Source organism: Odontomachus brunneus, unplaced genomic scaffold, assembly GCF_010583005.1.
Source record: "Odontomachus brunneus isolate Ranch 3 - 2012 unplaced genomic scaffold, Obru_v1 Obru_scaffold_007, whole genome shotgun sequence".
Classification (NCBI taxonomy): domain Eukaryota; kingdom Metazoa; phylum Arthropoda; class Insecta; order Hymenoptera; family Formicidae; genus Odontomachus; species Odontomachus brunneus.
In genome coordinates this window covers 2511326-2539139 of record NW_022639457.1, presented here as the reverse complement: position 1 = coordinate 2539139, position 27814 = coordinate 2511326, and the positions used below count along the sequence as shown (strand labels likewise).

The 27814-nt window shown below is 48.2% G+C and overlaps 1 protein-coding gene across 9 annotated transcripts in view; it reads right to left on the bottom strand.

Moving 5' to 3' along the window:
- LOC116853981 overlaps positions 1-27814 on the bottom strand; it is a 191757-nt gene that overhangs the window by 77260 nt on the left and 86683 nt on the right. For 7 of the 9 annotated variants that reach the window (XR_004380058.1, XM_032835401.1, XM_032835402.1 and 4 more), the window contains 2 exons: positions 7127-7175; positions 1479-1731 (listed from right to left, as the gene is read on the bottom strand). Coding sequence is in view for 8 of the 9 variants with exons in the window: in XM_032835402.1 (XP_032691293.1) it covers positions 1479-1731; positions 7127-7175 (302 nt within the window). In the remaining variant the exon portion in view is untranslated. Of the gene's footprint in view, positions 1-1478; positions 1732-7126; positions 7176-21339; positions 21691-23240; positions 27662-27814 lie in introns of those variants that run through there. The other 2 variants (XM_032835399.1, XM_032835400.1) reach the window with 2 other exon arrangements.

Here is a 27814-nt window from a genome sequence, read left to right as displayed (position 1 = left end):
GGGGGGGGGGGGGGGGGGGGGGGGGGGAAGCCGCTAATTAAGGCGCGGTACCCGTCGAATCTAATTTAACTAAAGTTCTCCAGTGTAAACCACGTGTCAAACCGCTACGAGAACCGCTCGGGAGAACTTCCTCCTGGGCGAATGACGCGGAGGATGAGCCCGGCGGTGGACGAAGAGGAACGAATCTTTGACAGAGTGTCATCCCGTATGTCTCTCTGGCGAGCGCACGACTACACGCCGGCGTATATGTGTAGTTCAAAGGGAGCCGGCGAAATTAGCGCCCTTAGAACCGAGCCAGATTAGAAGAGCGGCTGAGCGAGCGACCAAGACGATCGGATATTGGTCGTCCGCGCGATTTAGACGAACGTAGAGCCGGGTGGAACTTGGCGCGACGCCAGAACATCATCTTTGCGAGGGCTACGCCGAAATAAAAGCTGGTAAATGGAGGAAATTTAAATTGACCGTCCGAAAGAGGTCAGCCGTTAATGGCTATCGTCGAAATTGAGAATGATCACATTGTGCCGTACGCCGTAATATACACACGGCAAGAAACGGATCGATTGTCTCGACGAATTTACGGTCTGCTGGACGAGATTTTAGCGTCGCAATTATGCGCGGATTTGTACGCGGATTTGTCCACGCAGCAAGGAAATTACATATGGGGACAATTGTGACGGTACTTGTATATGTACAGAGAGAGAGAGAGAGAGAGAGAGAGAGAGAGGAGAAGAGCTCTTGGTAGTACAAATAATTACTGTAGGATTACGTGACTGAGGAATAAATCGACATTCCGCAGTAACTGACGATTCTTTTACATTTTATGTGTGTTATTTATACGAGTTTGTGGAGTTGGCGATTACTTATGCTGCTTTTTAACAGATTTCAAAATTAAGCAAGCAGGAGGATTTCAAAGTCATCTGTTTAAAAATCTTGCTTGCCTAATTCTATAACTTGTTAAAAAATAGCAGAAATAATCGGTTTTACCAACTCACTCCGGTAGCTCCGGTTTTCTCTACTGACATGTAACGCAAGAACGACGCTCGACCATTTCGAAATGGAACGTGCCGCCTAAGATCACAAATGAAGTTGACGTTTCTCGACTATTAGACTAGACAATGAGCGGTATGGTGTGTTATCATCAAGAATTCGATGAGATCGAATGATTTCACGTCCAATTAATCTATTCGAGTGACGCGGTAGAGTCGACGAGAGTGATATAATTAGCTTTAATTTCCGCCGATTTGGTTACTAATGGACAATTATTTATGCTTATGCCGGTTAATGATACTGTTATTGATAATTATATAGCGGATAAACGTTATATCCGCCAGATTCGAATGCTAAACAAGCTGCTCTACGCCGGGCGGCAATGCCCGATAGTGTTCGCAGCGGAAACGATAATAACAGTAACAATAACAATATAAAACGCATTAAACGCATTGCGCGTCAAGGAGAGAGAAGCATCTAGACAGACTTACCCTTGTAGTAAAAGAGGCAGTACTCCGAGAGCACGAACCAGCGTTTCTTCCAGAGCATGAGACCCTCCGAGCCCTGTTTATGCAACCAGCCCTGCAGTGCAACGGGGGCGGAGAGGGGCCTTTTCGCGGCGGGCGAGCGCAGCCCTTGAGGGCCGCTCCGTCTACGCACCCCCGACACAGAAGCCGCCACTCCCGAGCCATCGTGCTTACTACGTACCTGGAGGGGTACGGGCGGCGTGGGCGACTGGACAACCTGCAAGACAAAAAAACATACCTTTTCATCGCGACTCAAATTTTACGACTGACGACTCCTTTTTAGTTGGAACCTCCCACTGATCCCGAAAGAACCCGAGGAGTCTTAGAGATAAAGAGATTAATGTCGACAAAGACAATTTTGCTTGAGATGCTTCTTGGGATTCTCTCAGATTCAATTACTTTCGAATTCAATTGGAAGGTTCACTTTAAATTTCGCACATCTGGCTAACACTGATCTGACTGACAAGAAATGTTGGACACAAAAGTTGCACAATCATGCAGGAGGACCGCGTCTCGCCAATGTTCGTTGAGAGAAACATGACGATTTGTCCGCAGAAGAGACGGACGCTGCTTTAATATATCCGCCAGACGTTTGTATAATTCGAAGCGAACGTAATGTGTAATTTAGACAGCAGCGACATTCGAACGACGTGACGTATGAGAAGATAGTAATATCTTTTATTACGCGGAGCACCACGAAATATATTTCGTTCGCGTCGTTCACGTGATTCAAATGACAAACGCGCGTCACGCGACGCGCGACGTTGTGGCGGAGGTATAAAAAAAATGATTTTAAATATCCGCTAGTCGGAACGGCGATAAAACAATCCCGTGAGAGGGAAGGGAGAGAGAGAGAGAGAGAGAGAGAGTGCGATCGGAAACCAGATGCGATAAATCCTCGGTGAAATTCGAAATCGTTCCTTCGTGGTCGCGGTCAGCGACCGAGATCTCGACGCCCCTTTATACTCGTCGCACCTTCGCGGACGACGAGTTCGAAAATCCGCTTTTCCGCTTTCCCGACGACGACGCGTCGCATTATCGCGGCAGCTCGCCCGCTGACTGGTCGGCGAAAATTTCACCGCGCCGGAACGCGAAACGTCTATCCGATAATGAAAAGCCGCGCGGGTAACGCGCGAGGGAAGGAAAAAGGAGAAAAAAATCCACTGACGCGAACGACGACAGCCCCGATCGTCATTCGCGCGCGAAATTCATTCGATCCCATCGATCTTTCTCGTCGCGTCACGCGCGCTTCACGGACGGAGCGGCGGGAGGCGAGGAGAAGCTCCATAGTTGACATTCGGTGAATAAAAGGATCGTTAAATAACTAATTGCTCGACAAACGTGTGAGACGGATGCTCAAATACATCCCCGTCGATGACGTGCTCTCTCCCCCCCTCTCTCTCTCTCTTTCCCTCCCACTCTCTCATTCTCCGAAGCGAAGTCCGGTCGGATTTAATCCTGACAATAGAGAGATTCGGTTTATCATGCAGCTCGCTATCGATTCTTCCCGTTTGTCCATTTAATTTAAAAATACATGCGCAAAAGAGCGACATATCGGCTCCGGTACAAAAGACCTGAGGATCAGGCTCGCTTGTTTAAGGGAAAAATGGAAGAGGGTAAGAGATTTAGAGTTGGAGAGGAAAAGAGAAAGAGAGAGAGAGGAACGCTTGAAACTTCAACTCTGACGTGGAGATGAATAATTTTCGCCCTTTTCTGTCTCGCCCGTTCCCAGTTGGTTTCCCCTTTTTCCCCGAAATTTTCCGAGACGTCTCTCGGCCACGGATGTAGAGTACTACACCGGCGAGAAGTAGTTTACGCACGCGACGTTTCGTACGTGAAACGTCACGTGCGATGACAAGATGTTAGCCCGCGCAGCGGGGATAGGGAGAGGTTAATGCGATGTTAACGTACGAGAAAATTTTGAGAGAGGAGAGAGAGAGAGAGAGAGAGAGAGAGAGAGAGAGAGAGAGAGCGCTGAGAAAATCGATACACCGCGTCGTCTCTCCCGTAATTCCGTCTGCCGTGTTCCTTCGCGCGTTATCGAAGTCTACGTGCGATACGTGATAACGATAGGTCCCGGAGGGAAGACGAGGACGCGAGGTTTATCGCCGAGCTCGTCGAGCAATCCTGAGAACGCGACACGTGCCGTCGTCCCGTCGATCCGCGTCGATTCGTGTCCATATATCGCAGCTCGGAATACACCCCGCCTGGGTCCGCCACGCTTAACGGCGGATCGTACCTTTTCCGGAGAGATGGCCCATCAACACGAGACTCGCGGGTGCGTTTTTATCTAAAAGGGCGTAGAGAGAGTGCTTCCGTTGTCCGGGTTTTCCTCGATACGACGGCGCGCCGTCGTTTCCCGGAGCTCTTGGAAACGCCGATAACATGCGCGTTGTATTTTTACAACGAGCATACAAAGGCACCACGTCTTTGAGAGTGTGAGAGAGTGAGAGAGACAGAGGAAGAGAAAGAGAGAGAGGGAAACCCGCGCACAGTTCGTGTGTTACACGATCGAATATGCAATGTTAGCGAGCGTATCCGCGGCTGGAATATACGCCGGCAGGCCATAACGAGAGCTGCGCGAGATACGTCGTCGTTGCGGATTGACAAATATTTGCCTCTGAAAATCATAACGTTACGGGGAACGATTTTCCGCGGAAACTCCGTTCGGTAAAGTCGTCGTGGCTCGATACGGCGAGGAGTCTCGCAAGGGGCAATGACGCAGCGGAGAGAAATCCCGGGGCACCCCCCGTCTCTCACATTCCGGCGCAGCTTTCCCGACGAGACCTTTCGTCCCTTTGCCACTCGAGCTCTCGAAAGATACACGTCGAATTGCACGCACACGTAATAATGCGCACACGTTGTCGTGAGAAAATCCCGCGCGAACATCGGCTCGATCGCCTGACGTTCCTCCGAGATCTCGCGATTCACCCCCGAGAGGCGGGAAGAAGAGAAAAGAAACGCGAGGGAAAACCGCGCGAAGGATGCGACGCGGGGAAACATTGGCTGCATTCCGCAAAGAAAGCATCCTCGCAACTGTCGCGAAATTGCGAATCTGATTGGTGTATGCTCTTAGTTGGGATTAAGAACATATATATCCTCGGTTGCCGAGGAGTTTATATATTTTTTGTATATTTTTTTTGTATTTTTTTTTTAGGAGTTTTGTATATTTTTTACCAAATAAAGTTGCAATTCCTCAAGTTGTCAGAATTGGAAGCCACTGCAGACATGCGCGCGCAGTAATCGCTCATAAATACATAAAAATTACTTCTCAAAATAACGTTCTTTTAATTTAATATGATTTAAAATTCCTAATTCCAAATTTCACACGCTGAGAGAAAAATGTGGAAATTTATTTATGGGATATAAAGTTTATTCGCAGAAATAAACTTTATATCTCGCAAAATGAAGAGAGCGGTTAAATTCTCATAAGTTTCTAGCCCCATTTCGTGGCATATTCGATATTTTGAATTATTTTATTAATAAAGAGTTTTATCTCACTTCTTGCAACGTTTCTTACACGTTTTCTATAAGTATCCTAACGATTCTATTTATTTCAACAATATTTTTTGAACCATTTTTTTCCCTCAAATGGTGAAGCGTATCATTTTGACACTTATACACATGTAATCTACTCATAAATTTTATCAAAAAACAAATAAAAATTTCGAATTCCGCTAAACTTGCATGTGTTTGGCCGCACTCTCTCCAAATATTCTTCCTCAGAGCAAATGTCACACTCTGTACTGCCATTCCGATTTCTGTCACAACCGCCCATTTCTGTACCACTTCGCGTACATGTCAGTAGTGGCTTCCAATTTCGCTAACTTGAAGCGCTGCAGCGTCAAGTTACCAATCAGATTCACGAATTTTGCAACAGTTACGAAGCAGCTTTCCCCGCTGAACGCAGCGATTAGCGCACACAGGTGCGCGTTTCCGGCTCGTCGGCCGCGAAATCTCGCTCGCGCGAAATTTTCCTGATACGAGCCTTCGTCATGTCTAAAAAAGCCTGGACACGGAAGAGGAGTTACCCGAGTAATCTGTTAAATTGCACGGACCCGCGCTACGGTCACGGCGACGGAAGCGGGTGGGTGCGCGTTCGCCCGACCGAGAAGAGACGAAACTCCGTCAGTGCGCGCGCGAGTTCCTTCTCACTGATCCCGTGAAGAAAACTTGCTTCCCGCGGAACGGGAAAAGCGGTCGAACTTTAACGGTTGGTGCCGCTCTTTCTTGACCTTTTCCTCTCCTCCCTCTCTCTCTCTCTCTCTCTCTCTCTCTCTCTCTCTCTCTCTACTCTATTCTACTCTACTCTCCCCCTGTATCTCTTCGTCACTCCTGTTCCCGCGCAGCGTTCCATTAAATCACGGCCACCGCTGTGATTCGTATCGCTCGCCATTACAACGAACAAGGTAATCGTCAGGGCGCTAATTCGAGCGATGCTTCCTAATTGGGACGGCACAACGCGGCGAGGTTTCGCGCGCTCACCTCTGCCGTTCTCACTCGCACAGCAGTAGCAGCAACCGCCCAGGCCTGCATACGACTCATTAAACATCGCGGTTACGAACAGTAGGTAATAATCGATCGCGGGAACGACCGTTAATTACGATCCGTGTGCGCCGCGACAATTTGGCTCCGCAGCCACCCTCCCTCGTCGCGGTTTCGTCGTGATTCAGTTAGTTCTCCTTTCCCGCCCGGTAAGATTGATTCTATTGCGACGAGTGTCTCGAGATACGAGGGCGGTATCGGGAATGGTGTATATCCGAGAGAGGATTATCGCGCACGTCGAGTAAATAACACGCGGGGCTCGGGGAGCAACGTGTCACATTTGTAACGTCGTCAGCGTCACAAGTTACCTCTGCTCGGTAACAATTTGGCGTTATTTCGTTTCTTTTATTTGTTTCAAATGAGAGTAACACAATATATTATGCACGCGTTGCGTAACGGGATGATGTAGATAATAGTCACGATGCGGTACGCGTTACTTTTCCGTCACTTTGTACACATATCGCTATTTTGGATTTTTATATTCTGCATGTATTATGTATGAGATGGACGACAATGGAACGCAGAGGGTCTTTAAAACTTGGCGATAAAAGTAAGGGAAATTGCAATGTTTCGTTATTTTTTCAGGTAGTGATAACGGTGCAACGAGTTATTTCTTAAAATGATCTACGGTGAAGGTAGAGTAAGAGAAGAGAGTCACTTTTCTCAATTTTTTCTTTTTATTTAAGTGGTACGGTAATGAGTTGCACGCTTTTGAAAAGTAACTTTCTCAGCCCGTTTATGATATACACGTGCATATTCATATTAATTTTCGTAATTTTATTTTGATGATGCAAATCTCTCTTTCTCTTTCTCGACTAATCCGTAACGTACTGAGAGAAAAATATTTGGAATATGTAATCACAAGGAGAAGAAATCATTATAAATTATGGTCAAAAGAAAACTATGTTTTTATCAAGTTCTACTGTAACGTTAGTGATAGTAGCCTTGTATGCATGTTCTTACTATCACTACATAAAAAATATGGTCGGGGCCAATAAAAATAACTGTAATTTTAGTTAAATCAACTATTCCTTTCTCTCAGTGCGTATGAAAGGCGCGTGATTTACCTTCTTGTTGTCCATCCCGGGCGTCGAGTTGGTCACCGGCTGGTCGAGCCTGCAACAGAAAAGAGAAAATAATTTTAGAACGTCTCGGTGTACTTCCTGTAATTGCATTCGCATCGTTTCAACGTCGTTACGCTCATCAAGGCCCGATACGGTCCTCGCGCAAATCTCGTCCGTCATTTTTCCACGTTTTTCGTTACTTCGTAATACCGTAGTTGTCGTTGCTACGCTCCATCCTCCGCGCGCATCCGCTTTTAAAAATAATCGTCTTAATGCCTGCCGAGTCGATCGTCACTTTTTCCGCTCCCGCGACTCGCAGACGAATCTCGAGCCGGATATTCTCGGACAATACTCTACGCCCGACAAGGCTATGCCTCGGCGTTTTGGCACGAAAGCATCGAAAATTTATCGGTCACTCCGACGAAAAGACCGATCGATATCGCCGCGGCGGAAGGGGGGAAAAAGGAGGAATCTGAAATGAAAGTTTCATTCGACGAGCCTTCGTCCTCCCCCCCTTCTTCCCCCTCCTCCTCCCGGGGGAAGTCAATTTACCCAGAGGTGATCGGATATTGGAATAATATCTCGTGCCGCATAAAATGCGTGCCCCTTCTTGGGGAAATCGACTGACTCTCTTCACGATTAATTAATACTATTATTCCCGAAATGTTGCTCCTCCGTGTACACAATGCCGACTGAGAATTCACTCGTTTGCATTTTTTCTTAAATGCTTTTTGACAAATTTTTCAAATCCTTTTTTCTCTTTTTTTTTTTAAGTCTCCCTTAACTATCGCAGCTGCGTGGACTCGTTGCAGGGAACGCACTCCCGGTTTCAACGGCATTTGGCGTGCCAGAACGTTGAGAGGATAAACAAACTACGCGAAATACCCTTCTGTATTGTGCCGTGCAGTCGCGAAGCTAAACGGATCCGCGCAAAGCGCATAACGCGGGTTTCATTACTCGCGAGTAAGGTTACCACAGATAGGGTCTGTCGAAAAAAGGTATATTGGGCATGGAAAAAATGTCATCCAAATTTCGAGGAGCAAAAACGTAATCGCTAGCGGGGACACGGGCTCAATAACGTGAGACAAATTTGTCACGTATGATTTTCATCGGCTCGTCGCAACATCCTGGCGTCTTACGTCTGCCTGTTATAAAACAGTTTTGATTGTCTCACGCGCTGTCATAAGACAGTTTTGATTAACTCGCCATGTTTTGTTAAATTCCACACAGTATCTAATCACAGTACTCCTATCACAGTAAGTTAGATGAAGTAGATTGGGTTAGGTTAAGGAAACGTAGAGAAAGATGAATCTTGAGAATATGTCCCTCTCTCTCTCTCTCTCTCTCTCGTAGGATTTGACAAAATTGCAGTTATGACCAGACTGATTGAAAGGTCTCTATCCTACTCGCGAGCCGGAAAACGCGTCGCCGGGGTTGCGCGATGTGACGCGCAGGAGGGTAGTTCGGAAAGTCGCCCCTCGGTTTGATGCTAGGATCGATTTATCGTGTACCAACGATTTTATTCCGAAGCAAACACGTAGACCCCGATATAGGTTCTCGTCCATATCGCGAACGACGCACGTGACCGCGAGATGATGCACGCACGCACGCACGCAACACGCGTGCGCGTGGCTCGCGATGAAAATTCGATGCGACGCGATTTCCATAACCGTACGGGGTCGGTCGGTCGGTCGGTCGGTCGGTCGGTCGGCCGGCCGGCATTAAAACTGGAATCTTTTCACAGCGTGATTTATCGTCAGGTCGAAAATCGTAACGTGTGTAAAACAAAAAAGGGAAGAAATATAGCTGCCGTTGCGACACCGTTGCTAAATTTCCAACTCGTTCCTGAACGCCAACGATCGAAACGTGGATAATCTCTTCCCGAGGAGCTCTACGTCCGAACCGTCGTCGTCGTTGTCATCAAAGAGTAATAAGCGTTTATCTGGTGTCGTGCCAAGTATTCACTATTAAATGACGATCGATGCACGAATATCGCCTCGCTCATGTCCACTTTGGGTGATCTATGATTCACCATGTAATTTAGGACGAACTACTTAGCCGTAATTATGCAAGAATGGCCCAACCCACATGAAATATATTTCGAGGAGAATGGAGGTGCAAATTTTTTATACATGACTTAAAAAATATAGATAGCATGGAGCTTCCTCGCAATCGTTCAGGAAATTAAACATGGTCCATCTTCTTCTTTTTAAGAGTATTCATTGACAAGCTCGTCCCTTAAAAAAAATAGGTAAAAAATGCAGCTAGTAAAACATGTTTTCTAATTAATCTAAAGTTTGGATCTTTCCTGCTTTATGTGGAAAGATACATGAACTATCCATTGGTAACCAAAACATTATAGCTAGGTTGAATCATGACTATGGCCATTTGTGACTTTGTGCGCCGTATAATATTGCCTCAAGATTCTCTACTGGTGGCTTACGAATCCGACGGTATCTGCAAGCTTACCCAGACAGCGCAAAACGTCCCAGAATTATCCAGAGTATGTCCAGCATGTCTTGGGGAATGCTTTAAGACGTCCTGAATACATTCATGATAATCTCAAGACGTTTTGTACTATCTGAGCAGACAAATATCGTCTTACTGCCGAGAAAAGCGATTACTTCACTTACGTTCCTTCTTTCAAGTGCTCGTACTTGGAGTCCAAAACAATAAGAATATCGGATTAAGTATCTTTGTCTTAATGTGGGAAACATCTCGGCGTTTTATGCGCCCCCTCCGTCAGACGTTCTCTTATAAATAGAACATTCATATCGAGTTCTATCGCGAGCTGTAGATCGCCCAACGTAGAACTCCACTTGCGAAGAACGTTCGGCATTTTCTCTCCCGACACTTCCGCCGACACATACCTTCGATTATCACGCCGAGCTTCCCTCTTCGTCCACTCGCTACGAACGATATTATAATCGCGTGACCGACGACGACGTCAGTTCGACGTCGGGGCCGTGTAATCGAGTCGCCGATCGTCGATTCGCTTTCGCCGGGTCGTGAGAGAGAGAGAGAGAGAGAGAGAGAGAGAGAGAGAGAGAGAGAGAGCTACGGCTTGCCGAAACCGCAGATTCAATCGACGGCAGTTCCCCCGTCCGTTTCCCAGGTCGTGACGTCGAAACGCTCAACTTCCTTGCTCGACATCAGCCCAATCGCGCTTACCTGAGCGATAAGATAATCCGCTGTAACGGAACACACCCTGAGCACCCTGCGTCGATGACGCGCACCGACGTCGCGGGATGATTAATGCCGTTAACGCCGTGCCCCATCCGCAATGGCGGCGACAGAATATAGCATATAAATGAAATTCTAGACACGCTCCGCCGCGTGGCTCGCGTCTCTCGATCCGCTCGCAATCCGCAGCCGCACGCGGTCTTAATGACTGCCCTTAATTGGCACAAAATTGCTGCTCCAGTGACTGGTCCGGGGGGTTCGAGATAGAAGGAGAACGCGGTGAGGGAGATACGGAGGAGAGAGCAGAGAGAGAGAGAGAGAGAGGAGGGCACCGCCGTTACTCTCGAGTTCACGGCGTAATTAAAAACCAATGTACTAAACCGCATCCGCGCCCCTCTAATGGAGTTGTTTCCATCTCGGGAATCGTCGCGTCGTTACTTCGCGTCGCGCGCTCGCTCGCAAATCCGAGTCTTTATGAAAGGTGGCGTTATTGATTCCTTTTTCTATTTCTCTCTTTCTCCCTCTCTTTCTCTGTCAACTCTTTTTTAATGATTGCGATAATCTCCTATGTTGCGAATGGCGCTGTAAAGTCGAGATAAAATACGAAGCAGACTATGAAGCGTGCCGTAAAATCGCAATGTCCGTGTGCGTGCGCGCGCACGATAAATCCGTTTTATTCTGAAGGAAAATCTGGCGATGCCACTCGCGACATTTCCAAACGTTAATCGTTCGCGAGAAGCGCAGTTGGAGAGACAGAACGTCCGTCTAAGATAAACGCCTATATAATAATAGGACGTCTAACAACACATTTATATCAGTTTATTGTTTTAATAAAGGACATACAAATCTATTTCTATTTTATTGGCAAAAGCGAGAGCAAAGCTCTCTTGGGAGTTCCTTAAAAGCGCTCACGGAAGCCGTTGAAATTACTATTATATCGCACTCTCATATAGTCATAACAGTCACGAGACAGTCGTGTGACATATCGCGACGCGGCCGACTACGTGTACGTTTAAAATTCGCGGAGACTCGCGTAATTTTGTTCGCGTTGCGACAAGAGCGGCGCGACGTTGACACCACCAACCGATCGTCGGGAAGTGGTACGTTCTACGAGCGACGCGCAAAGTAATGCGGAGTTTAGACACCGCGACGGGCGAACATGGATACCGCGCGCTGACGGAAACAAGCGGTCGCTAGCTGCGTCGCAAATGCACTCGGAATGCACCCGTTACTTTAGCGCCGAAATTGGGTCGCGGCGATGCGGCGCGATGCGCCACGATATCGCCCTTTGATGTAGCTCGACGTGTACACTCATTTACTCGCGGCGCGTGCTGAATGCACGACGTACGACGCGCGTCGTCGCCATGCGACCGTATCAACAAGCAATGATCTTTTCAAGTAAGAAAATACTCCTTCCCTAGCCCCAGAGATAGCAAGAGGCCGGGCACCGTCGACTGTCGCTCCACTTATTCCGTTTTCCTCTCTCTTTTTTCTATTTTTCTCAGCTTGAAAAAGGAAACACTAAAAAATACAGTATTTACCAAGGGAAATCGATTAAAGTCGCCAAGTAGTTGATTCAATAAACTTCCTTCTTCGAGTAAAATATAATTCTTCTGCAACGGTGTGTATTCTTCGTATTCTACTTCAATGACCAACCAATTTTCCTTCACTTTCCACCGCTATCTATTAATTACTCTCAGATGGCGAACGTACGAAATTGTAGAACTGCAAGAGCAGCGAATTCACTTATCGAGTGTCATGTCCGATTGCTCCACCTTCGTGACTTTGGTGTTTCAGTCTCCATGTGGACAGATCAAATTTTCCCGCCAATTTAAGCTGATCCTCTTTCTTCTTTCTTTCTTCGAGCGACATATAAATCACGAGACAGCGACTTAGACATTAGTTTCTGAAAATTAATATTGAACTACGACGACAAACGAAATTCGATGGTGCGCCCTCGTGGATGCCGATTGCGAATCACCGAAGAAGGACACCGAGGGGAAGCGTTTTTTATACGTCTATTGTTGCGTGATAATCGCGTTACGGGCGTATTTGATGTAACGCGCGGCTAGGATCGTAATGAAATTAGAGTAGTTACGCCCGAATATGTACGCGGAATGTGACGACGAAGATAGGAGACGAAGAGTGAGAACAAAGTAAAACGTACAATTAAAAGCGCACGCGACCACTCGGCCGTCCATTAAAAAATGGAGGTTTAATGCGGTCCACCGAGTCGTGCCACGCGCACGGATTAAATACGTTTCAAACTCGCGACAGTAATTGCGTTATTAAAACGTCATTTATGTGTATTAAATGTCATTCCGTCGCCAGACGGCACACTGCCATTGTAGCTTGGCCTGAGGAAATTTCGCTTTTTCACGCAATATCGCCGTAATGCACACTCTGTATGCCTCTTTGCTCGTCCGTCCTGTCGATTGACCCAGAAGCGTATATCGAAAACATCAAGATCGATACTCTATCCGGAAATAGACACGAAGGAGCGCCGCGTATAACTGGATGAATCGTTAATGGGGTGGTCGGCGAGAGAGACGGCGATATATAAATGTCCGTGTAAAAGGCTACAGATTTTTTTGTCGCCGTGACCTTGACGGTGGGGGCTGCAGAATCGACGGGAAGGTTAAGTCAAAAATAGCACAAGCGCGAGCACATATACGAACGCCAGCCTCGACCGTGATCGCGAAGCGACCGCAGGGATGAGTTCGAGTAAACACACGGGTTGTCTGGACTTGGGTGTCTGATCGCTTGTATACAAGCGGAACTCGTTAAAAACTGTGAATGGAAAGATCCTCCGTTATTTTCTAAGCTAACACGATGGGGTTGTCGAGATATTGACGAAGGAAGATTGGTCAATCGATACGCGCGCGATGGAATAAGCACTGCGGTCTGAAGAGATATGAATTTATTTTTTCATCGCCTAGCAACGACAAATATGGACGTTCAGCGGAAGATAACGTAGGTTCACACCACCCACTGCACTTGCAATGTTATTCCGCTTTTCGCCGTCACCGTCGCTAGGAAACAGTCAATAAGCCCAAGACACGGGCAGAGAGCTCATCCCACTGCATCGTGCACATTGATTGATCAATCTTGTTCATCGGGATCTCGGAAATTATTGTGGTTACGAGATTGTAAATGTTACTGCTGAGTCGAAGCAAGGAAATAATTGTCGTGGTTATTTATAAAATAGCAGACGACTTTCTCGTTCAATTTCACAAGCTCTATCCGCACACGAGCGTACACGAGTACGCGCTGCATCAGACATTCTGTGTACACTTCCAACGCGAATGAAAGAAATAATCAGGTGGAAGAAATTGAGCTCTATTGGAACCGGGAGAGAGGGACACGAAACGAGGAAGCGCGTGCGGGAAAGAGCCTGACGACGGGGAAAACGCAGACACGGTCTGCGTAAAGGAGAATAAATGACAGAGGAGGACGAGCGACGAGAGGTGAACGGGCGCGAAAGGTCTGTCTCTCTTGCGCGAGAGCTCGCGAATATTTTTGCGAGTACCGGAGGCGAGCTCGTCGCGAATATTTTTGCGAGTACCGGAGGCGAGCTCGTCGCGCAAAACGACCAAGTGCTCGCTCGTCCGTCTCGCCGTTCGCTCATATTGAGAGAACGTAAGAGGATGCTCGAGTGCACGCTACCGTGAAAACGGACGCGACCAACGCTCTCTTTCTCTCTCTCCCTCTCTCTCTCTCTGTTCCGGCGCGTTTCGTCCCGCACTTTTCTCTAATTTCCGGAAGTCTGCGGAAAGAATCGCGCGAGCGTGCTGTCGTCACGCAGTATAATAAGCGCAGGACGAGCCCAGCGAACGAACGAACAACGAGATCGTGCACTCTCGCGGCTTCCAATATGCCGAGGTCTAGTCGATAAAGCTGCTTCCGCATCCTCGTTCCCGTCTTTCCGCCTCCGCCGTCGCCGTCTGCGTCTTCTCCGCGACGCTTCCTACCGCCGAAGAAATTTATCGGCGAACTTTATGCTCGCCCCGTGGAATCGACGGGAGAGACTGCTCGGGAGAGACAGTCGTGGCCACTACTGCGGCTCGATGAATCGCCGGTATGCAGTCCATTGGAAATCGTAGCGAAATAAACGCGCGTCGCAGCCGAGGTCATAAGATAGCAAGAGATAGGGGATTGTATTAGTCAGAGAATTTACATTCGCTCTCCCTCGACAGATGCGTCCTTTCACTCTGTCGACTGTGCAACGATCGTTGATCGCGGAAGCAGCTTACGAACGTAACTTGCGATCGCGACACCTCGCAAGTCGCCTGAGGAACGATTGTTCCAACCTCTTGGTAAGCGCACTAACGACTCTTCAGAGAGGCCAACAGAGAGTCAGACACTTTTGTTGTCTAATCGTCTAGTTGGTGGGGAGAACAAAGGAGGAGAGACGTCCTCCCTGGACCGATCTTTCCAACCGTTTGGCAAGCTAACTAAAAGAGAATTCATAGCTTGGTAGAATAGCAGAAAGGCAGAAGCCGATCAGGACTTGGGCTGATAGAAAAGCAGAAACTGTCGACTATTACCTGACCACCAGCGAGTTTCTGTCTTTATGCTTTTTTTCCAAGGTGTGAGTTCTCTCTAATAGTTAAATCATAAGTCTATTTTTGTCTAACTTGAAGGAAGAACAGAGATAGACATATGAGTTAACTGTTAGCTTATCAAGAGGTTGGAAAAATCGACCCTAATTGGTGCTAAGTAAATTGCTAATCTTGGAAGTAGGAAGGAGCATATTGAAGAAGATAGTATTATTTTTGCTTCGCGAATATATATATGGAAGAGGTCCAATTTTTTCTGTTTTTATTCGTTGTGAATCTCTACCTTTTTTTTTTTTATATTCCGAGTCTTTTTTAATTTCGACACTTTCCCGACATATGCCGGGAATAAAATAACGATGGTAATAAAGTCGGAGATTTTCAGGAGCAAAATTGGATTCAACGGATCGTAAACACAATCGTGAGTTGAAAAATTATTCTTTCCCGAACATTCTCCTCTTCAAATCGTTATTTTTATACGCTATTATTCCTGATTTCGAAAACTGTGCTTTTAAAACTGATTTCTTGAAAATTGAATGTCACTTTTCTCGAAATAAAATGTCTCGCTTTTCTCAAAATAAAAAGCCCGCAGTAATGCACAGAGTGATGTATGCTTTAAACGATAATTCTCCAATAATTACGACAAAATCGCTGTTTAATAAATCGATGGAAATACACGGCCGCGGATGGAAATGCACGCATGTCGAAAGTATTCGCGTGCGCCGTAATCGCTGTTGACGGAATCCTACCGGAGTGTGTTTCGAAATTAAAACGGCACGAGCCGTGCGCAAGCGTGTACACAGTCCGACCGGAAAACTCGAGGTTTATCCACCGAGGCGAATTGTAAACTCAACGAGCCGTGAGTTAATTATTACGACAGGCCCGAAGGATGTTATTCAATATGTAACGATGAGTGCGCACGGGTGCGCTTTCAGATCGATACCGCGGCGGCGTCTCGTCGGTCGTAGTGTGCCGCGCACATCAATATGTCGATTCCTCTCGCAGCACTCTGGGAGTATAATTGAAACAGGATAGATCCCCCTCTCCGCGTTCCTTCCAGGGACACGATAGATCGTCCCTTCCTCGTTTGCCGATTTAAGGGGCGTCTACATTGGAAGTAAATAGCAAGAAGTAGGAAGTAAGAGTAAGAAATTGACCAGCCACAGTCGAATGTGAGAAGAATAATCAACTATGATTGGTCAATTTCTTATTCTTACTTCCTACTTCTTACTGCTTACTTCCAATGTAGACGTCCCTTCACTGACTCGTGCCCCTTTTCCTTACGTCGCGCGTGCTACTCGATGAGAACGACTAGAAGAATAAGCGAACCAATAACTGAACCAAAGACGCGGCGATCGCTCGCTAATGCCGGTTTCCACCAACTTCGATCAACTTAACCGCCTGATTATTCCAACGGAATTGACTGATCGTATTTCTCGTTGGCTAGAATTGACAGATGCGATTGGTCAGTTCCGTTGGAACCAGCCAAAAGGTATCCCTTTTCCTCTTGATGATTAATAAATAGTCGTGTAAAAAATAGGGAAATGAGACACGCGGACAAAATAGACTTATTTCATCATTTCATTATTTATTATACGAATACTTGTTGATTATCAGGGGGAAAGGGATAATCTATCGGACGATTTTACAAGTATGATCAAACAGTCTCAAGTGCTCTTTCGTCCATATTTATCTTTATTTAGAAATGACACGTAACTTTCGTCAGTATGTCGTTCCTCGCTTCTAACGTCACAAATTCAACATGACTGCGGCGAGATACAAGGAGCCGAATCAACTTTTTCTTTAATCCACCCATAAATCAATAGCTACAATTGTATAAAAAAAATAATTTAAGATTTCGAATAAATAGGACTAGAAACGCGTGGAGAGAGCTTGGCCGCTCTCTTCTACAAAATATTCTTGCAAAGAAAATAAATTCTTCTCTGTGCGTGACAACAATGAACTTTTCTAAAATTTTTCTCGTGAGTATATTCCAAGACTATTATCGAGAAAATGTCCTTTGTTGAAGGTAGCCACAAGCCGAAAGAAGGGAAATGAACTGAGCAATCACTTCTCTTGGCAGCGGAGCGATATTTTTCCCCGTGTGCCGTGCATTTCGCCCGAATTTCGCCGATGGTGCGTAATGCGCATCGTAAATCCGCGCCATTGAATATCCCCGATTCCAATTGGGGCCGCGTAACTATTCCGAAGTCGTCTCGAACGTAGGGAGCCGAGAGATATGTTGATATCCTGAAATGCAACGCTAACTCTGCTTACCATTATTTAGCCTCACAATAGAACGTAGATTACGCTCAACAGCGGCATTGAGGATTGCAAATTGTCTGCGCCCGGGCTTTTGAGATCTGATCTCGATATAATAGAAACGTAATTGCCGTTTACCGGCGGTGTTCCGATCGATCCGCGCGGCTGAAGTTACCAATTTTGACGCCGCTCTTTCACAAGGATATTCGATATCGCACCACGATACACATCTACAACACACGCTCCTACGTGCGACCGTGCGTCAAATTTCAGCGCAAGATATTCGTCGATAATAGACCCTCGCTACCGTCGTCAGGTAATTCTTTTATCAGTCCTCTTTTCCTTTCCCTCCCCCCTCCCCCTCCTCTCTCGTCGATTCAATCAACATCGCGGCAGTTCGGCCGCGAGGACGTCGTGCACTCGTGCGACAATCAGCGAAGCGCAAATATCGCGACAAACGTGACTACACCGACGCGGCCCGTTACAGCGGAGCATACATGTCAATGATATGTGTGAATGGAGCTTTACAGCATGCCGTACGCAACGCACGTGTTGCAGCGGAGTCTTCCCGGCAATCCCTCGCCACTACATTCGTTGACCTAGGTAGCCGATCGATAATCATGGCGAAAGACCCCCGGCCGGTGAAAATAGCGGTGGCCCATCGCACGAGCAGGACGTGCTTAGCATGGGCGAGCCGAGCCGGGCAACGAACGAGCTCGTGTAACGAAATAACGAGACGGGGAAGGCACAAAAATTAATTGCGTTTGTCGAGCCGCGCGAGTAGTTCTCGCCAAGTCCTGCTGCCGAACACGCTTTTATCTTGTCCCGATGGGGAAGGCGGGGGGAGGGGGGGGGGCGGGATCATAAGACACAGGTCTGAGAGGCGAGCGGGAACAACGATGGACGGGGCTTCTAACAATTATCTCTTCTTCAATTTGCTCGAGTCTTCCTACGAATTTATTTTCATTTACTTCAATTAATTCATTCGAGTCTCTTCCAAGTGAATTTCATGCTGTTGCACGCCACCCCTGCTTACGCAAGGTGCAAAGTTACCGCGCTGAGAAGAAAATGTATTTGTAACTATAAATACACACAGAGAAACGACTGCTATTAATTATGATCAAGAGAGGCGTCTTTTTTCTGTCAGGTTCTATAACGTTATGGCGAATTCGATTGGATGGGCTACATCCCAGGCCGTCACACAGTTCGCTTTTTTATTACTATAACTGCATTTATAATTTCTCTTATGTTTTTTTAAATTTTAAGTTTACCTCCCGTGCAAATCATTTCGTTGGCTATTCGGAGACGAATTCAAGACGATCTTAAATAGAAGAACGAAGATAACCGGCCTTGGTGTGCACTGGTGCGCACTAATGCATCCAATCGAATTCGCCATTAGTGATAACAATTCAGTATGCATGTTACTACTACCATTTTCGTGTCAGAACAACCGAGGAATATGGTTGGGGCTGAAAATAACGATAATTTTCGTTAGATCTATCATTTTCCTTCTCTCTCAGCGCGGCAATAGAATGCAATTAGGCTCGCCAGAGACGGCCGGTCGCACGCATTCACCCGCGGCACCCTTATCGGCCACAATCACCCCTTCGGCCCGTATTAAACAGTTGTCGCCTGAAGCTTGTAAGATGTTCGGATTTTTACTTAGACACGAACTTTTCCATTAAACTATGATACACGCGACATTTATGCCTGTAACAGCGAGACTCAACTGGAGAACCTTCATCTAGTCCTGAATTCGAATCTGAGTATTTCGCTTGAGAAGAAGGTAATAGCTATTGATACAGTCCTTCAATTCGATCGCGATGCACGCATCCCACATGTCCTTTCGTCCATATTCCCGCATCTCGCGCCGAGTCCCGTTTTCAATCGCGCGCACGACATACATTTCGCGCGGTCACGAGCGAAATGAAAAAGCTTCCGATCGAAGCAAAAGCTCGACGTCGGCAACGAGACGCGAGTTCATGCAGATGTCGCGGTGATTCGCCAGTGTATTCTGCGAATGTGTCGTGAGAAAAGCGAAGGAAAATAGAGAAAATGTTGTGTGTGTATATGTGAGAGAGAGGAAGGGAGAGAGGGAAAGAGAATGAAAGAGAGATGCACGTTTCCCAAGTCTTCGCGTAGCCGACGTTGACTTCGGTTTATTAGAAATTCTCCTTGGCAAAAGAAAATATTCGCGCGAACCTGCCAGTTACTCTCTTGCTCTCTCTCTCTCTCTCTCTCTCTCTCTCTCTCTCTCTCTCTCTCTCTCTCTGTCTGTCTGTCTCTCTCTCTCTCTCTCTCTCGCTCGCTCGCTCGCTCTCCGCCACGCGATTCGGCCGAGCTACTTCGGCGAGTTTATTCATACGTAAGGAAACGTATTCGCTCGACTACGTCCGCGATATTCGACCGGAGGTCTCTATGGATACAACGGCGCGAGAATCAATTTTAAAGCGCTCTCCACTGCACACAGTCGACACAACGCGTGCTGAAAGATCTCTCAATATTTTTTTATCTCTGGCAGGATTCAATTTTTAACCGGCGGAGATCGAGAGACGTTTTTGCACGCAGCATTTTCGGCGCGCTAAATCGCTCCGGCGCGCGATCGTTGAAACAATTATTTTCAGTTGATATTTCCACCTGCAAGGTAAAAACACCGTCGCGACGCGTGACGAAATAATAATATGACGCGCGCTCTAACTATTCGCGTACCGGCGCGAAAGCGCCACGTTCGATCGTCTTCGCGGTGATGCTATTTATGTGACTTATATTTCTATGGACTACGGCTGGCGCCTTTGCGTTGCGCACTTGCAGCACGACCCGGATATCACGCAGCTACGAAGGGAGCATTTTTTTTCGCGAAATAATAACGGATAGAACAGCCGATGAAATAATAATCACGCAAACAAGCGAAATGCGCGATCGGAAGTAACCAGGGGATGAAAATGGCAGTGGCGTCGCAGCATGGCGGGATTTACTTTGTCAAATCGTCCGGCAGTATCGATTGCATCGTGGATTTTCGTGCTTCCACTGCGAAAGTGCTGCTGCTGCTTCTTCGTTATTTTCTTCTTCTTCTCTCATCTCTCCTTCTTTTCCCTCGACCTCTCTTTTTCACTTCGCTCACGTCGAAATATCTCGGGCGTAAAATGAAGATAAGGAGTGGTGAATGACGGTATCAACGGGACTGCAGCGTCAATAAAATTTTTTCGAGTACGTCTCACGCTGAAAAGACCGGCGGACAAAGACGGGAGAGAGAAAGAGAGAGTTTCATGAAAAGGACGAGTGCTCAGGCGGCATGACGAGTGGGCGAGTAAATGTTGCCAGTAATAAACTAATAAGTGTAATTGAGGGCGGCGTGAAGGAGAAAGGATTTATCGTTCCGTGCCGTCACGCTAATCCGTTTTCCCGGCGAATGATGCAACGCCAAGTTGCAGCCGGCCGAAGGGATTCCTTCGTCCTCGCTTCCGCGGATTAGCACCGGCACGAGATATAAGGGAGCGGTTCTTGCGGGGAAAAAAAAAAAGGAAAGATAACGTCGCGGCGCGTTTGCGCGCGAACGTGACATTAGCGAGATGCCGACGTGACGCACATTGTCAACGTCGCGGTGCAACGTCGCTCAAATTGACAAGAGTATGTATATTTCTCAAGGCTTTTGTTAAGAAAATATTCTCTTGCGAAAACACTCATTACTTAAAAGAAGCAAAACTCTCCCAGTAGTGGAATAATCTTCAGCCGCGAACATTTCAAAATAGTCTTCAGTTCATCCTCAGATGCTTCGCGGCCAACGACGTGATCTATCCAGCATCTGGGGATAAACTCGAGACGACTTGGTCATAAAATCTGACTGTGAATGTCGTCCGTGGTGAAAGACAGAGGGCCGATTTTCTCTTGCTTCGAGTCGCGCGCTCTTCAATTAGAAAAGACGCGAGTGAGTTCAATTAGCGCGAAAGTTGCCCTCTCACGGTGGCGGGAGAGAAGAACGAATGACTCGTTTGTGTGACGGACGAGTTCGTTGACCGCGCGACGAATAAAATATAAGAACATGCAGGATGCGTCGCGCGCGGCTCCATAAATAATAAATAATTTATCACCGATGTATCTCGCAAAGAGCGGATGGAATAGGAAACAGCTGTGTTTCGAGCGAGCGCTCGCTCGCTCGCGCTACTGTCGCCGGCGTCTTACACACAAGTGGGATGCAGTTGCAATGCTACTTCTTACCAGTCGAAGAAATTCCACAGACACGCGAACATGTTGACGGCGCGCCCTCCGCATCGAAGAAACCGAGACACGAGTGCGCGCGCGTTCCCTCTTCCTCGCGCCGTTTTGGCGAGTCCTGCTGGATCGATCGTAGATCCCGCTCGACGGGATCCTCACATTTCGTCGGTGATGGCCACGGCCGTGAGAGAGTCGAGCAAACTTTTCGCTCAAAGAGCCCTCCGTGGCTTCACTCGGCGACGTTCTTCTCTCATCGGCAAGCGCGCGTCTCAACGTCCTGCGCGTTCTCCACGAGCGGAGGAACTTCCGTGTCACGTCGCGGAACCACTGACATATAGAATAGACTGCGCGTCGCTGTAGAAGGGATGAAGTCAGCATTAGTAAAGGGTCGTCTACAATGCGGTCGCGCTTTCAAGTCGTAGCACTGGCCTGCGAATCGATCGTATGTCTATTTACCTCGCGCGAACTCGTGAGAAATGAAAAGCTGTGTCAAACTGATCGCGGTGAGACTTTTCATTTTTTCATAAATTTACGTGACGAAAACAGATACATGATTGATTCCCAGATTGAAGGCGTTACGATTTTGAAGCGTAACACTGCTACCGCATTGTGAACGATTCTTTACAGAGAGACGAACAGAGAGTCAGATGCTTTCCTTGTCTCGTTCAGTTGGTGAGGAGAACGAAGGAGAGGAGGCCTTTCTGGGCCTTTCTGGGTCGATTTTTCCAATTATTTAGCAAGCTAAAAGAGAATTCACAGCTAAAAAACGGAAAGGCAAAAGTCAGCCAGGACTTGCGCTGGTAGAACAACAGAAACTGTCGACTATCACCTGACCACCAGCGCGATTGACTTCTGCCTTTCTGCTTTTTTGTCAAGGTGTGAATTCTCTCTAACAATTAAATCATATGTTTGTCTCTGTCAAATTTGAAGGAAAGATTTAACTGTTAGTTAGCTTACCAAAAAAAATCAGCTCTCTGTGTTTTGCTATGAACGACATTCACAGTTAGATTTTATATCCAAGATCATTTCAAGTTTATCTTCAGACGTTGAATGAATTATTTCATTGGTTGCAAAGCATCTGAAGATAAACTGAAGACTATTTTGGACGTAAGGTTCGACTGCGCACAGAAAAATATTTCACTGCTGAGAAAGGCGATTACTCGGTTTACTTTCCTTCTTTCAATGGATACCATCACCGAAGAATACTTTCTTGATAAGAGAGTCTTCAAATATATTCATCATAAATCTGAGAGAAGTTCGTTATCGTGTACGCAAAAGAAGAATTCTATTCTCTTTATAAAAATCTTATGAAACTTTATCGGAGAAAATGTTGGCTGGATTCTACGTAACAGGCAAACCGAATTTCTGTTTTAACTTGATATTCTTTTGCTGAAATGCTAGACTTGCTTGACTTGAAATGCTTGCTAGGATTCATAGCAGATTCTGAATAAATTTGATGCTTGGGATCAACTTGCGATATGCTTGCGGATACATAAACTCGTGAGGTTCTCGAAAGAAATGACATTTGCTTGAATGCAGCATGTATTTCTCTGTGCGTATGAATATCGTCCTATGCTTCGCCCTTTCTTTCGTTTCTCCTACATCGCCCCCTTGCAAGAATTCCGCGTTCACAGAGGAAGCATTTGACTTGGCATGTCTCTGTCACACAATCCTGTCATCAGCCCGTAAAAGCGCGCGGCCCATTCTGCATGCCAAATAGGGGAGACGGGGCTAATTCGCTCTCGGGTAAAGTTAGCAAAATCGATTATTTCTATTGCTCTTTAATAGATTTCAGTCAAACAAGCAGGGATTTCAAAATCATCTTTGACGTATTTAAAAATCTTGCTTGCTTAATTCTGTAACTTATTAGAAAACAGCAAAAATAATCAGTTTTGCCAACTTACTGCTCAGCAACCAACTAGCTCCGGTCTTCCACTCGGTTTTCTACTCGGAACGCAGACGACGACGAGATAAGCCCTCGAAATTGCTTCCGGTTCAGCTTCTTCCGACACTTTTCGTCATGTTGGCGAGCCTAACCCTTCGCCGAGTTACCGAGAAGATAAAGCAACGCGTAGTCACGATAAAGTGTGAAGCTGTGTGAAGCTCTCTTTACACGGGGTTGCGCGTGCCGAGGTAGCTTCAAATTCGTTCCCACCGCTCCCGAAACCGTGGCAATTAGTCGGCTAATTCGAAAGCGGAATTGCAAATCGCCTGTCGCGACGGAAATGTCGTTGCCCGTCGCGGCCGGGACGCATTTATTAATACAAACAACCCCGGCGAGGAGAAAATGGCGCGTACACGTCCATCCCGGTCGACTTCGCGCGCAGCACGTGCACGACGATCCCTCGCACTTATTCCCGTAAAAACGGCCCTGAAAGCCGAAACAATATTCGCGGCGCTTCCTAGGCGAACGTCGTCGCCGGATATACGCCGGCGATATTTCGATCGAACGTGTCGCCTGATAAAAATGGATTTATACGTCGTCGCCATCGTAAAGGGTGCTCTCGCGCGTCGAGACGAGAAATTGGGAAACAAATTAAAAGCGGAGGTGGGAGAAAAGCTGCTGCTGCTGCTGCTCCATCGATTCCGGTGATAACCACTTTGGGGAGAACTCGCGTAAACTCGTTACAAAGTCTATCACCGTTTATCGAAGGTTGTATGCATTTATGAAAAGGAAGAAGCACGCGTACGGCACTCGCCGCGAGACGACGCCACTTCGTTTGCGCGCGCCGCGGGATTTAAATCCATGATGTGTGTCTCTCCAGCTCTCTTTCTCTCTCTCTCTCTCTCTCTCTCTCTCTCTCTCTCTCTCTCGCGTATGTATGCACGGCGCTTAAATTTCCCCGGAAATGAATACTCCGGCGGATGCGCGCTTCCGACGAGGAAGGTTCCCGAAGCGATAAATCGATCATAAACTCATTTAAACAGCCCCGGTCGATGTGTGTACCGAGACATATTAAAAGCCGTCTGACAAGTTCTCCGCGACTGCACTCCGCAAGCAACTCCGACGTCCAAGTTCATTAAAGTATCCCTTGTTATTACGTGGCGGAGCGAAGCTACGAAAATATTGAGGGAGAAGATCGCGCGATCGAGCTGAATTTCTTTGCATAATCCCGTTCACTCGCCGCATCCGTTTCGAACGGGAAACCGGCTGTAACGGTTGGGAAACCTCCCTTTGGCTCTCGATGCAACGTGAAGTGTTTCCTCCCGTATCTCCGAGGGTGTCAACGGTGCGAAAGAGATATCCATTGCCTGCGTACTGCCTACGGCTCTTTTGAAGTCGCACGGAAAACAAATGCGACGATATCTTAACATGTGTCGCGCGAGAAAGATACAGAGAGAAAGAGAGAGGGAGAAGAAGAAAGGAGAGACGAGGGACACGAAGGAAAATTCCTGTAGAAAAAATGAAATATTCAATTTCGCACGCTTCATTCGATGATGTAACAGCGGCGGTAATGCAACGAAGGTTGTTACGAGCAAAAAGAAGAGGCAAGCGCGAGCTCTCCGTCACATTATCTCCTCTGCGAGCGATGTAATATATTCGACAACATGTAGGGCGCGCATCGAAAACGGAGTTGTCGGAGTTGCTAGTCGAATACATGAATAATCAGGTTGCAAGTTGCAGCGCTACCACGCTCTTAGTAACCACGCCGCTTCTATCAAAAGGTTGTTCATTGTCTCGTCGCGCAAGAAGCGAGAGAGGCGTCTCTCTCTCTCCTTCTCTATTTGTCTCGCCTCGCCTCCTCTTTTTTCCCTCTGCCGTTGCAAAATATAAATTTTCCCGGCGTATAAATTGTCCAATTATTTGCGCTCGCGGGAGCGCAAGCCGCATCGTTTAAATCGCGCTGATTTTTTAATAGGCTGTCCGCGTAAGCTCTCTTTAACCTTTCGGATAATCTTTAAAAAGACGGCTGCGTATCGCGCCAAGCTTAATATCAAAGTGGGCGATGTTTTCCACGGGCGTTATTAATTTACGGAATAAAAAGAGCTTGTAAATAACGAGACGAGAGACGAGAGAATGATTCGGACTCACCAACGTCCACGAGGAATTGTTTTCGCGCGCGCGGCGATCGAGGGATGTCGATGCTAAGTGATTAAACGCGTAACTCTCTTTCTCACCCCCCGAGGGATAAAAAGGAGCAGCGGCCTCCGAAGGTAAAGCGCTTCCGCATCGGTTTCCACCCTATTTTCAACTGAGTACACCCCCGGCCCGTTTTTGTCTCTCGTCCTTTCGCCGCCCCCGCACCGACCACGACGTTTCGAACATGCGACACCGTTCAGAAGCTTCAATTGAAGCATCAATCGGAGAACACGCGCCGCATGAATCCGACAGCTTGGCGCGAATTGCCGAATCCGCAGACGACCGTGTGCTCGTATGCGAGTGTCTGTGTGTGTGAGAGAAAGGAAAAGAGAAAAAGAGAAAAGAGCAGGAAGCTTCCGGCGAAATCGACCGACGACGTCGAATCGATTCGACGCGAATGCGGAAACAATGGGGCGCGCGTTTCGCGAGATGCATTTTACGGATAAAACGCATTAGCCGAGCGTAACGCGGCGACTTCGACTCTCTCCCGCGCCTCATCCCCATTGTCCTCGCCCTCGCTCTCTCAACGCCGGCCTCTCACGCCACGTTGTCTCTCTTCTTCACCCTCGTTCCTCGAGTTAACCGCGGGAGACGAAAATACTCCGATCGTTCCCGCCGACGATGACGACCGGTCGTCGTCGTCGGGTAAATAAACGCGTGGCGTCCGACGGAAGCAACGAGGGAGGCTGAGAGGGAGGCTGGATGTGGGTAGATGGATGGAGGGGTGCGGGAGAGGAAGAGAACGGACGGTTAGTCCTCGATATTTTTCGCGAATCTCCGGGCGCGCGTGGCGACGACGAATTAGCTGAATATCGCGCCCCCTCATTTCCGCGGCGGTGGCAACAGCGATGGTTCGTGAATTCCCCCGAGTCCGTTCGCACCGCCCTTGGCCTTCCGCGATCAACCCTTGTCGAAGGACTCTGTGAACGCGAGCGAGCGAGAGTACATTGCCCCGTCGCGTGAACTTCGCGGCGCCGAAGCGAAAATCGAAGCTGGGTTATGCTCTCTCACACTCTCTTTCTTTCTTTCTCTCTCCCTCTCTCTTTCTCTCTTTCTCTCTCTCTCTCTCTCTCTCTCTCTCTCTCTCTCTCTCTCGCGTTCACAAAGGCTCGTGAGAAATTTCGTACGACGGCGACTAGAGGGGAGTGCACGATGTGCTCGCGAATTTCTCGAGAGAGATTCCCGCCGAGTGACGAAGCAGGTTCGCGTGCAATTTGTCCGATACGTCAAAAGATGTTATTACGCGTAACGATCTCTGGTGTAACGGCTCGTTTCCCCTCGCTTCTCGGCGCAGCAAAGACACTCCGCATAAAGACGTAAAGTTCGCAGGACCCGGATACATTCGCAGCAGCAGCAGACGGATGGTCCAAGCGTGTGATGCGGATTGATCTTCTCAGAGATCATAGTAGCCCGATAGCGGGAAATCCCGACAAGCGGGCGCTTGTTCGCGGCACGGCGTTAGAGCGCACGTTATCGCCCGTGCGTTTTAACGCTAAGCGAGGTCATCCGATTCCACGCGCTCACGCCCGCCTAACACCGAGACAGCATGCGATTTGGGCATTTGCCCGCGACCACCGGACAGCGGCGGACTTGGCGCCTAAATCAACCGCGTATCAGGCGTATCGACGGTGTAATCGCGAGCGGACTAAACGCCACGGTTGCACGGAGAGGGACTCCCCGCGCGTGTCTCCTTCGACGAACCTCCGTCTTCGTGTGGTCGCGCCGGAAGCTGAACCACCGGAACTCCGCGATCCGCGGAGAATCCCGTCCACGGAGAGCGCACACGCGTGTAGGACGATTCTGCCGGGGCGACCGATCACGTGCCGGCTGGCGCGGGGCGACGTCCGCGCGGCGCGACGCGTCGCGGTCGACGCTCGCCCAAAGCCCACACACCACTTCCGCGACGTCGACGTGGGAGAGAGGGAGAGAAACAGTCCGCCCGAGACAGACGGCAGCCGTCGATCGCCTTGACCGAGGTCACGAGAGGACGCGCCGGAAGCGACAGGGGGAAAACGCGACCATGATTGCCATCGATATACGGGACGTTTTATCACTGTCGCTCCGCGCGCGTCGCGACGCGCCCGGGCGAGCGAGCGACGGAGGGCCGCCGGCACCCCAGCGGTGATCCGAAGTCGCGCTGGATCCGCTGGACGGCTCTCTCGACGTCGTCGTCGCGCGCGCGATCACCGGGCTGTCCCGGCGAGAGAGAATTTTCCGGGGGTTGCCCGACTCGTAGCGCGGCGAGGGCACAACTGGCATGCGCCACCCTCCTCTCTCGCGTCCGCTTCCGCCGCGCGGCACCCTCTCTCGTCGCGCCCGCCCTCGTCGAGCTGCTGCCACCGCGCGCTGCCACCCCCGGTGGCGCGCGCTCTCCCTCGTATAGCAGCGTGTCGGGGG